Source organism: Dipodomys merriami, unplaced genomic scaffold, assembly GCF_024711535.1.
Source record: "Dipodomys merriami isolate MVZ:Mamm:240054 unplaced genomic scaffold, mDipMer1.0.p SCAF_24, whole genome shotgun sequence".
NCBI lineage: Eukaryota > Metazoa > Chordata > Mammalia > Rodentia > Heteromyidae > Dipodomys > Dipodomys merriami.
In genome coordinates this window covers 18546324-18558568 of record NW_027203826.1, presented here as the reverse complement: position 1 = coordinate 18558568, position 12245 = coordinate 18546324, and the positions used below count along the sequence as shown (strand labels likewise).

The window sequence follows — 12245 nt, the reverse complement described above, 5'->3', positions numbered from 1 at the left end:
CCTCTGGCTTTGTGCTTGGAACTAGACAGGCATGTTGGGGCCTGTGTGGGGCGGGAGGTACTGTCTAGAGGAAGCTTCTGCATGCCTGCCCTGTGTCCACCATCCGGCTGTGTTTCCTCAGACTCAAAGTAACATCATTGTGCTGTAGGGTTGTTATCTGTCTTGTTCTTTCTTTACACTCTTTAAAACATGGCTTTGGTGCTGGTGGCAGGGGAAGCCTTAGCAGCCCCGGAGCTGAAGCCTCTCTGTTGGTCCTCAGATCAGGTACAGTGCAGGGGACTTCAGAAATCCCCTGGTTTGGGGGTCCATGCTTATGTGATGGATTGGGAGTTATAATCCATCCCTTGCTTTCAGTGAGTCACATCTTGAACTTTCTCATCATTTCTCTCTGAACTGTGGATGGGACTTTCTCATTATTCTCCACCCATTCTCCTTTGTCATCATCATTGCGAGCTTGCCAAATCCATTCTCCCTCCCCTTTCTCTGCTGATTGAGCAGTCCTACTAGCCCACTGTCCCTTTCTCTGGCCGTCATTTGCTGAGCTCCAGCGAATGCTTTCTGTTACTCTTAAGCTCATGCATACTAACTCTGCTCTCTTCCATTCCCTCTTGAGGACACCAGAGAATTCAGCTATCCAATTTATTGGTAGGGTTAGAAGGAGTTCAGCCTACCAACAGAGTGAGGGTAGAACTTGGGACAGAGACTGGAATGGAGTTCCTGAGCTCATGTACTCCATGGTCAGGGCCCAACAGGAAGCCTGATGTAAACCTGTCTGCAAGTTATCTCCTTGTGTTTGTAACTTTCATTGTCATATGCCATAAATTTGTTCCACTTAATGTTCACTATTCAGATACCCTTACTCCTATCATAGTCTCTTTCTTCTCTGCTTGAAATTGAACTTTACCCTGACGAGGCTTCTTCAGGGCTATTGCTCAGTCAATGTGAGCAACTGATGGTGGTTGCCATGGTAGCATCATTATGCAGCTTCTCAGAAACCACAGATGATTTGGCATTGCTTCTGTCACTGCTGGGCCAGAGGTTTCTCAGAACCTAGCCCAGCTCCCAAGAGCAGTGCTTTGTAGTCACGAAGAGGGGAAGGCCTTCAGCTGAATTCTCAAAGAAAGCTTCACTGGCCACTGAGACTTTCTGCCACACAGGTCTGCACCTGCCCTCATGTATGTTTTCTATAAGCATATGTGCCATGTATGTAGTGGCTAGAGAGAATTATCTTCTCTATTGCTGCATGCATCAAGCAAAGGGATTCTTTATAATGTAACCCTGACAGTTCTATTTGGGAGCGTGGGGAGGGAAGAGCATTTCTGTTATCAGTGGGCATACCAGGGGATAGGAAAACCATTGGAAGGATACCCATATTGCAACTTTTCTGCTCTTGTAAGTCTGCTTTTACATTATAAAGCATTTATAAGAACACTCAGGTCTCTAGCTGAGCCCAGCATCTCTGTAGAGGTGAGCAGAGTTTGAGCGGGGCATCAGAACAGTTCTCCTTGATTCTATTGCCCTCACAACTCTCTGGCCACCATGGAGACACAGAGTGTTTGCCAACTATAAATGTCCTGAGCTGTGCCTTTTCCTCTCTGCGGTTTCAAGAAACGTCTGGTGAGTGACTGGGTCTTTGAAACCTTTGTCTTTTGTCCTTTTCTTTCTGAGAAAGGATTCTTCTGTGTGCTAGTATTTCCTACTTAGAGCTGGAAACTGCTTTCCTCCATTTTCCTCACATGCTGTGGCCATCCATTTCTACTTCCTGGGTGGGGAGGCAGAGATGGTTACAGCCTTGGCACCTGGCACCTCTGGGTACCTGCCTGGTAGCATATTCACACACTCAGCATAGCCCCGCCCATATTCCACTGCCTTGTGGAGAAGTCAGGAAATCACTCTGCTGCTTACATTCTTGAGCCTTTAAGGATTCTGCACACGAAGATGAGATTGTCTCTGTCCTCTGGTTCATCTCTTCCAAGTGTAGAAGACTTGATTAGGCAAGTAGGTAAGGATATCATCAGAGGAGAAACCCAGAAGAGGCCTAGAATGTTGGGAATGGGGCAACATACTCAGGATCCTCACCCCCTTCATTACTACACTCTACAACACGATGCATAAGCTCAAGTCGCATAATCAAGTGAGCTTCCGGTGGCATTCTCTATAGTGAGCTCATAGCCAATTGTTTGTAGTCAAAGGTTTTAATAGAAAAAGCACCATCCATTCTGTTTCCATCCACCCAACCCCCCTCCATCCCTTCCTCCCTGTCCTAGCAGACACCTGAGGACTTTCTCTGGCCTGTGCCTCACTCAGAGTTCTGCAGCTCTCTGGTGGCTGATGTTGCTGTCAGAGCTGCTCTATTGCTGTGTCCTGTGGTAGCAGGGCAGTGGCTGAGGTCAGGGCTCCCCAGCCCTTAAGGAGATCTGGCTCACAGCCACACTTAGCCTTTCATTATTCCGTCCTTAGCCAGAAGCAAAGACATGAGTCAATCTGCCTCTTGGTGCCAGAAGGAACTGGGGTTCCCACATTAGCTTTTATTACATTCCTTTCTTTGAAGTGTGTCACTTTCTTGACACTTGACACCCTGCCCTGGTGGCTAAGAGGCATAAGGTCTCTTGAATGCATTCCAGGCAAGCTGTAGCAGCTGAGCTGGTTCCAAATGCATTCAATGAAACACACTGGCATAGAAAATTTGAGATTTGGATGCATCCTATGGAGCCACAAGCGCTGTTCCCTCTGGTCTGACTTTGTGCAGTTTTGGGCTTCTGAAAGTAGGAATGTGAACACATAAAAGGGAGTGACTATTAGGTCAGAAATGCTATAGTACAAACCTTTGGCTTAAACCTGGTTGTCTTCCCCCCCTGCTTTTTACTCTGGCCTGAATTTAAGGTGGTCCCCCTCAAACATCAAATTTGGTTTGTAAGATTCTTTCTTAACAGCTCTTATTATTAGAACTGAAAGGAGGGTGTCTCCCACAGGAAGCTGTGACTACACATTCATTTTATAGGGGCAAAATTGAGACAAAATCCTGCTCAGTGACAAGAAGACCTACTTACTACGGAACCATCCAGTTCCTCTACTCTGGAAGAGAATGACAGATTAAAATTATATTTTAGCCATTGGGTCACCCACTAGCAATGGATTTAAGAAGCCAGCTATCAAGCATGGCTCATGCCACTTCTAGCTATTCAGGAGGCTGGGAATGTCTCAGTTTAAGCTGGTCCAAGCAAGAAAGTCCATGAGACTCTTCTCTCCAGTTAATCACCAAATAGCTAGAAGTGGAGCTGTGGCGTAAGTGGTAGAATGCTAGCCTTGAACATAAAACACTCAGACACAGTGCCCAGGCCTTGAATTAAAGTCCTACGACTGGCAAAAGAAAAAAAGAAAGAAAGCTGGCTGCCATGAACTGGAACTTTTTAGCAGTGAGAAGATAGAAGGATGCTGCTTTTTGAAACTCTATAGTGTTTGAGTCACCTTGAAAGTGACTTCATCTAGCTTTGTGCCAGATACAGACAAAAGAAGTGATCAATGCTTGTGGACACTTGGAGTGTCCATTGGCTGAATTATATCCTAGCTTTCTTGAAAGTAGGGTTTGGCAGGGCTGGTGGAAAAGGAATCAACACAGAGACGCTGATAGGATAACACTCCAAGTCTTCCTGCTCTTGGCATTAAAACCTAATGTAAATGTAAATGTTTTTGTTTTTGTTTTGCAAACACTGCAAAATGTATTCTTCTGCATGTGGCATTGATGCTACTGAGATTCTATCTATAGGCTGTGCACTTGCAGAACCTTATCTGATTAGTGTGAATGCCCAAGTATTTCACTTTATCCATAGCAAAAATTTGGGAGATGGTTGGCTATAAACGGGATCTCAGCTTATCATCATGGGATGGGGGGAGTACAGCTTCATCCATATGGTAACCAAGAATGGGATTATCTAGCCCCATATACCAAAAGCACCCTGTATAGCAAGTAAGCTGTCATGGCCTTTGGAAGAGCCCAGACCTGTGGGATTAGTGGAAACTTATCATAGTACCCTCTGGGTTTAAAAGTAGGTTTATAAATTTAGGACAACAGATTTTGTAATGGGAAGTATCAACCCAGGGCATGTGACCTCACAGCCATCTGCTTAATCCATTCACCAGGGTACAGCCTAGCATTGCAAATCAATCGCCAGCTGGGGGAATGGATTGGCTGGCCTTCAGTCAGCAAGGGAGATCAGCAGATGAAGGGTCTTTGAATATGTTTAGAACACAAAGACTAAGAAGAAATATAAGTTGGTTTGCTATTCACCAGACTGAAAAACACAAGTGCGAGGAGACAGATGCTTTTGCTGCCTCCTGCTGCTTCTCAAAGCTTGGACAAAAATATCTTCCAGTTGGAGTATATAGTCATGTGCATTGCAAAGGAGAAAGTTTGCAAAAGGCGTGTGTGTGTGTGTGTGTGTGTGTGTGTGTGTGTGTGTGTGTGTGTGTGTGTGTGTGTGTGTGTGCGCGCGCGTGTGCGTGCGTGCGCAAGAAGGAAAGGATTATGTGCTAAAGTGTTAGCAGGAGCCAGTCCTCTGGTCACTGAACCAAAGTGACAGATGGATCATGGATTTAAGCACATAAGTGACCCCAAGAGATGCCAAAACATAGACCTGGAAGGAAAATAATCCCTAAATGGCAGCAGGTAAGAGTGACAAAGCAGATGCTTGGTCTTACAGCCATGTAAGCAAGGAAATGTCCTCATTTCCGTGTACTCTTTATTTCATTGATTACATGACAGTCCTGTTTTATAGTTGAGAAGTCAATTCCTGGAGGTTTGGCTAGTGGGACTCATGAGATAAGTAAAGAGCAAAGCCAGTTCTTGAACAACCTTAGTATTCTTATTTCAAGTTCAGTGTTTTATATATTACATGAAACTCCCTACACCATGATGTTTTGTTTAGTTCCAAGCCATTGATCTCTGTAAAATCAGAGCAATGTCTTGGTATGGACTCATCCTTGGCCTCACAGATCCGTGTCTCTACCCTAGAGACAAACAAGACCTACAGGCTAGATGGAGAAGGGAATCCCTGAACTTTTCCATCGTGGTATTTTTTTTCTGTAACATTTCATGAACAAACCCTATACTGATTGAGAGGAGTAAGACAGATAGCTTAATATTTAAGCTGGTTTATTGTGCTGTCCCCTTGTTTGATTAGAATCTTCCAGTGGAAGGTTTGGAAGGCATTATAACATACCTCGTATGTGATATTTCCAACTCCAAAAGACTTTGATCAAAATCCCAGTTCTATTATTAACTACCTTAATTCTCCAAGCTTTTGCTTCTTTACCTGCAAGTAGAAATTAAAAATAATTATATTTTGGTCTTGTGAGAACTCTATAAAGTAAAAATATCTTTAGTGTTTAATATAGTATGAAGAGTATAGTAAATTCTATAGTAAATGGCAGTTATTTTTGTCTACTGAATAATGGTCTAGGTGCTTCAGCAAGACACTCATCCCAGCATGACCCTTGTGCCAGACTTACATTCCTGTGAGCCAACCCCTTCAAGGCAAAAGATTCCTTCAGTTCCCAGGCCATTGCTACCTGGACTCATAGAGGAGGGCTAAAGTCCTGACACTTAAAAAAATGAAGGGCTCTTCAGAGACTCATGTCCTTGCTCCAACCCACTGGAAGGAAGAGTGAGCTCTTAGCAGAAATCAACTTAAGAGTATGTCCTCTGAGTAAAGGAGACCTGGGAGCTGAAGAAAAAGTCCATGGATGCTGAGTGATTACAGGTGATAGATCTGGAGGACAACTTGGCAACTGAGTGGAAAATTGTCATCTTTTACTGGTGATTGTCATCTTTTATGAGAGAGACATAGCATTTCCCCCATCCCTGAAATCATCCAGGCACTTCTCAGATAATAAGAAATAAATGGTAAAATGACTGGCCATTTGGCATCTTAATTAAAATGGGACCCGTGTATCCAAGCATGTGAAATTAGCCTCATATTTTAGCATTAGAGCCCATTTTTTAAGCCTGTTAAAACTTACTAATTTTCTAGGTAGTATAAAAACTTCTGATGAAACATTTAATAACAATGACTAGTAATGTTATAGAACAATTATTTAGAGGACTAGTTAAAAGCACATGAATTATTTCCACAACAATGTGCCTTCAAGTGCTTATAGATCTGTTCTCTTTGTTTTTAAAACATCTCTCTCCTCCTCCCCACTCCCAAACTTGTTGATTTTGATAATGGATCTAGAAAGAGTTACCTCAGCCTGGTCCATGCACAAATGATAATAGATTTTAATTAGTGAGGGCTAAATTGTTGTGGCTTTTGTTGCTTCTACAGCTTTATTATTTGATATGTCTTTCATTCCAAATAGCAATTTTAAAATCAGTGTTCACTCTGTTAACAAAATGTAATGTGCAAGTGTATTTTTCTTTTTGATGTTTCAAAGATTGCCTTCCAAAATATTTACTTTTTTACTTTTTACTGTTTTTTTTTTTTTTTGTCAGTCATGGGGTTTGAACTCTGGACCTGAGTGCTGTTCCTCAGCTCTTCAGCTCAAGGCTAGTGTTCTACCACTTGAGCCACAGTGCCACTTCCAGTTTTCTGGTGGTTTATTGGAGATAAGAGTTTCATGGCCTTTCCTGCTCAGGCTGGCTTTGAACTGTGATCTTCAGGTTTTAACCTCCTGAATAGCTAGGATTATAGGTGTGAGCCACTGGCACCCAGCTTAAAATGTTTTATTTTCTCTAAGTAGTTGTACAAAGGAGTTACCTACCGTGTACAGTGTATCTTAGCTGTATGTCCTCTTTCCCCCATCCCTTGTTCCCCATTCTTCCCAACCCAACCACTCCCCTCAATTTTCTTAATTTTATAGGAAATGTATTGAATATTATGATTGCATCATTTTTACATCTATTTAAAGTCATACATTTTTTAAACTCGGGGCCTTGTACTTGCTAGGCAGATATTTTACCACCTGATCCCACCCCCTTGTCCCTTTTGTGATTTGTTATTTTTTTAATAAGGTCTCACATTTTTGTCTAGGGTTCTCCTCAGCCCATGATCTTCCTACACCTTCCAGTAGCTGGGAGTACAGATTACACCCCACACCTGGCATAGGGGTATTCTCAAGACAAATATACCTTGAGGAAAAGAGAATGATGTGTGTGTCATTTTGATCAATTATCAATCACATTATTCCATCTTTCCCATGAAAGCTTGTGTTTTTCTTTGTGTAGGTTATTTGGGGTCTGTCTTCCCTATATTATGCTTGACGTGAATTAAGGACTCCAAAGGTGCTGGTATTATGAAAGCACAGGGGTATATTTGACCTATTAATGCTTAGTCTCAGATGTGAGAAGATGCGATTACCACTCAAAGGAAGATAGTTCTGTCCTCTCACCATGTGGAGACTGTCACGTTAAGTATTTATGGTTATAGGTCTTCTGTTTAATTCCCTGGTCACCATTTTATTTGGCATTTACGGTAGAAATAAATATAATGTCGAATGAAGAATTATTGACTCAGTAAAATGGCAATTAGATATATTTGCTCATGACACAACAATGGTTATAACCTAAGGTTTGTGATACATGGGGAAAAGCTAAGAAATGAGAAAACGCAACCTTCATAGCAACCAGCAACTGAGAACCAAATTCTGGACACTTGGTCAGAACAACAGCCAAGATGGAAGATCCTGAGATGCGGTATTACTTGTGGCTCTTAGCTTGAAAGAATAAGAGTATTTGAGGCAGTGACCATTTGTTGTTTGTTTCAGAGCAGAGCAACACGTGGTGCTAAACCACCTGGTAGTGTGCCCTTATAAGACCTGCAAATCCTTAGCTCAGGGCTCTCCTCCTAGGCTCTGCTGTGTCTGAGTGTAGGACGAGGGCCGAGCTGCAGCGTTTAAATAAAACAGCTGTAGAGTATGACTTTCGGTGGTCTTCTTGGTGGGGGTCCTGCGGCCTTGGCATAACAAGCTCACTCATGTAGTGATCTTATTCAGGGTACTTCTTCCTAGGGCCTTAGTGTCCTTTGTGAATAAATAGACTTCAGGAATCTTCTCCAGCTCTGAAATTCGGTGAGCTATTTGCTGGAACATTGAACTAAAACATGCTGGTACAGAGAGGCTTAGTGATCTAAGTAAGAGCTTCAAAGCTCAAAAACCTGAGCTGGGTTCCAGTCCTATCACTGTCAACTCACATGTGACATAGAGAACAGAATCTCTCCCCTAACATCACTAGGAAATGTAAAGAAAGATATGCATTGAAAGTGCTTAGCACAGAGGTTGGCCCAGAATAAAAAATAAATATTCAAAAAGTTAAAATTAAGTTCGTGTTTCTACCACAAAGACATATTTATGCTTTGGCTTTTAATTATTTCCTCTCTTCATCTTCGTTGTTGTCTTTGTCTTCTTTTTTCTTCCTTCCCCTCCTCCTCCCCCTCCTCTTTCTCCTCCCCCTCTTCTTCTTCCTCCCCCTCCTTCTCTTCTTCTTCCTCCTTCTCTTCCTCCTCTTCTCCTTCCTCTTCTCTTTCCTCTTCTCCCTCTTCTTCCTCCCCCATATTTCTCCCTGTCTCTTTCTTTCTGTCTCTCTCTGGTATGCCCTACCGCTAGAGCAAGAGAAATGATTTCTAAAAGTTCCACAGTGAATAGTTCAAAAGAAAAAGACATTTGATTTTTAAAAATGTAGCTTTTTGCATACCTGTGATAGAGTTTTGGAGAAGCACCAGAGTATGTGTCAGAGAGATTGTGTGTCCTTCATCAGATGAAGTCCTTCCAAAGCACAGCTATGCCACTGTGACTTGAAATGCTTTTCCTGAGAGTGTTTCTGGCCCAGCATGTTTCTCTCAGCCCAGATTTGATGAAGTCTCTGGAAGCACAGTTGGTCTGAAGACTCCTAAGGAACTGAAAGCCTACGGTTGGGAAAGTGCAATTCCAGTAGGCCCTGGACAATGAAGTAAAACCTGGAGTACTGTCTTAAAAGGCAGTTGCACGAGTGCTTGGGAAGGGCGTGGCCCTGTGGGTAGAGAGGTGGTTATGGAGCAGATGGTCTGCAGTCCTTCCTTTCACAATCTCTGTGACTTGACAAGTGCCAAGGCTGTGGGCAGAGTCCTGTGGCTTGTGCTTTCCCAGCATCCTGTTACTGTATGAGTGTCTTTTTCTCCCTGGAGTTTTCTGACTGTCTCCTTTCTTTCCCACTTCCTCTTTTCTATAACTACTTCCTGATTGGATCCTCCATAGGAACGCTTTGGGGTAAATATGTTTTATTTTCTTTGAACAAAAAGATACAAAGAATGGGTTGGAGGAGGTGGGACAGGAGCAACTCATTCAGAAAAGAACTGAATTTCTGATAAGTAGTTGTTCCCTTTGAGATCCCAATGACCATTAAGAATTGCCAAATGCTCATTCTTACACATGTGGGTAATATTTGACTTATAAGTTGTCCATTTAAAATGTGTAGTTAGATGAGATAGCTTCTTTTGGATTCTTTTTTTTTCTTCTTTGTTGGTTGTGGGGCTTGAACTCTGGGCCTGGGCACTGTCCCACAGCTCTTCAGCTCAAGGCTAGTACTCTACTACTTGAGCCACAGTGCCACTTCAAGTTTTCTGGTGGTTAATTGGAGATAAAAGTCTCATGGACGTTCCTGCCGGGGCTGGCTTTGAACCATGGTTCTCAGATCTCAGCCTCCTTGGAGGCTTAGAGGCATGAGCAACCAGCACTTGGCTGCTGCTGCTGCTGCTGCTTTTTTTTTTTTTTTTTTTCTGTGCCTGGGTGTTGTGTCTTAGTTTTGTTTTGGCTTTTGCGCAAGGCTAGTGCTCTACCAATTGGGGTACTGTTTCATTTCCAGCTTGGTTAAGAAAGTCTATGAGACCCTTATCTCCAGTTAACCACGCTAATCTACGGTTAACTAGCAAAAAGTCACAATATTATGAAGGTAGTGATGAGTAGCATTCGACTGGCTGTGAGAGAAAGAGGAAATGATGTTCAATTGACCTACAGGCATATCTGTCTCTGTCCATGGTGCCTGTGTGAGTCATTGCACACATAGCTGCTCCTTGGCTCCTTTGGGGACAACATTTAGGTCAACGTACTGAGAGCTGAAAATAATAGAAGTCAAAATAATGCACTTACAGCGTCTAACCTACCAGACATCATGGCTTAGCACTTAAAACATCTAACCTACCAGACATCATGGCTTAGCACAGTATGTACCTTGCAAAGTATAGTATTTACCCTCATAATATTGTGGCTGGCTAGGAGGCTTGGCTGCCCAGCATGGCAAGAGAGCAGCATGCTGCTGAGCTTTAGGCAAGGGAAAGACCAAAACGTCAAGTACAGTTTCTACTAAATATGTATGATTTTTACACCGTCATAAAGTTCCAGAGACCTAAGTTGTAAGTTGAGGGAGTGTCTGTACAGGTAAGTGTGCATGTGTGGGTATGTATGCATACTGAGGGAGGCTTTGAGAGTTTTCCTTGCATGTGCTTTTGTAAATTTTGGCTAAAGAATTCTGTACTGATCCAGTTTTTGGTCTCTCGCCGACATCTTTCCTCTTTCACCCTGTGGTTATTAATACAATAATGTGACTATCAACTTTTCTCTCTCCCCCTATCCAAATGACACCCCCCATGGCTTTTCACCTGCAGAACCAACAAGGGACGAGACATCAAGACCATCAAGTCTCTGAGGGTGCTCAGAGTTCTGAGGCCCCTGAAAACCATCAAGCGCTTGCCCAAACTCAAGGTAATGTTCTCAGGCAATCTTCGGCAAATCTCCTTTTCCCATATTCTCTCTTCAGTCATGGCCAGATAGCTTTTGGGAAATTCATTCTGGAAATGGTCTCAGGGACTGAGGAATCTTTCCAGCTACCTGAGCGAAGGGCTTAGTTTCAAAGGAAAATAATCACCATCTCACGAAACAAATGGTTGAATGGAGAGAAAACAGAAAAGCCACATTTGGAGAGGTCGAATTGGGAGTCTTTATTAAAAGGCGCATGCACTCCTGTCCCAAAGATCTGCAGCCCCGAAAATACACTTAACACTGTCAGAAAACTGAGCCATGGAGGCGGAGAGGAAAAATAGAGCAGAAAAACAATATCAACAAACCAGATCAGCTCCAATGGAGAGCTAAAGTGGAATGCCATGGTGACTGGAGAAGAGACAGGAGACAGGACAGGAACATGGAGACATGTGGCATGGTGTAATGGTACCTAAACTGGTCTGGGCCTAAATAGGGTCAGATCAGGGGGTATGGTTACAGGGAGCTTGAGAGTTCACAACCCATGCCTGGCAGGTCCTATTGTCCAAGTCCCTACCCCTGCCTCTAGAAATTCAGGCACACCCATCATCTACCATGTCTCTACCATGAAGACAAGATTGCACCAGTTAAACCTAATACCCTGTCATCCACCACATGACCAAGATGGTGCTGGTTAGATTCAGTATCCCTACTTCAATATAAGGGGGTGTTGTGCCTCTTTGGCAGACCCAGGCAGTGTTTAACACTCATCCAGGAAGAAGCTTTATCTTGGGGAGACTTCTGTCATTAGATGGACCCAGATCACCAACATGGTAGCCACAGGTTCCCTCTCTGTGTTCTGTGGTCTGTATGCTAGGATAGGCAGGGAAGGCTGCTATTTTATTTTTAACTTTAGAAGAAGAAAGGCTCTTGTAGCCATTAATCTTACATATTTTAAAGCATATGTAGGTGAGTGAATGGTCTAAGGACATATAATCCACTTTTGCTTGAAGCAGATAATAAGTGGGAAGCAAGTTACCTCAAATTCTGTTCTTCCTATTGTCAGAAGCTGGGCCTTAAAAGTATATTATCCAGACTCCTTTTTGTCTGGCATCCTCTCTGCTAATAGCCCCTAGATCCATCCTTCATGAGCCTCCCGGCCTCTCTGTGTGTTTTACCATTCAGGTTTGCTGGCCTGTTAAACTCACCTCCCTGGCCATGCCCAACATTCTATGGTTGCCAAAGCTGAGGGTCCAGGGCAGAGTTCTTCCTGTATTCCTGAGAATTCCTGGCTCCCAATTCATAGTCTCTATGTGCTGCTGCCACTGCTACCCAGACCACACAGCCAGCCCCATTTTCATGGATTATGTCAAGATGCTTTCCAGAAGGCAGCTTTAATTACATAGTCACTTAGAAGAGCACAGAACTTTCCAAAATGGAGCTATAGGCCACTTATGTCAGGATCACCTGGATGTTTCTTAAAAATGAAGTTTCCTGTACTATTCCAGGGCAACAAAACCAGA

At 43.2% G+C, this 12245-nt stretch overlaps 1 protein-coding gene across 9 annotated transcripts in view; it reads left to right on the top strand.

Annotated features, from left to right (window-relative positions):
- The window catches only part of Cacna1e (calcium voltage-gated channel subunit alpha1 E), a 468612-nt gene that overhangs the window by 406341 nt on the left and 50026 nt on the right, over positions 1-12245 (top strand). For 7 of the 9 annotated variants that reach the window (XM_070034322.1, XM_070034321.1, XM_070034325.1 and 4 more), the window contains 2 exons: positions 9226-9237; positions 10632-10728. In XM_070034322.1, the coding sequence (XP_069890423.1) occupies positions 9226-9237; positions 10632-10728 (109 nt within the window). The remainder of the gene's footprint in view (positions 1-9225; positions 9238-10631; positions 10729-12245) is intronic. The other 2 variants (XM_070034319.1, XM_070034320.1) reach the window with 1 other exon arrangement.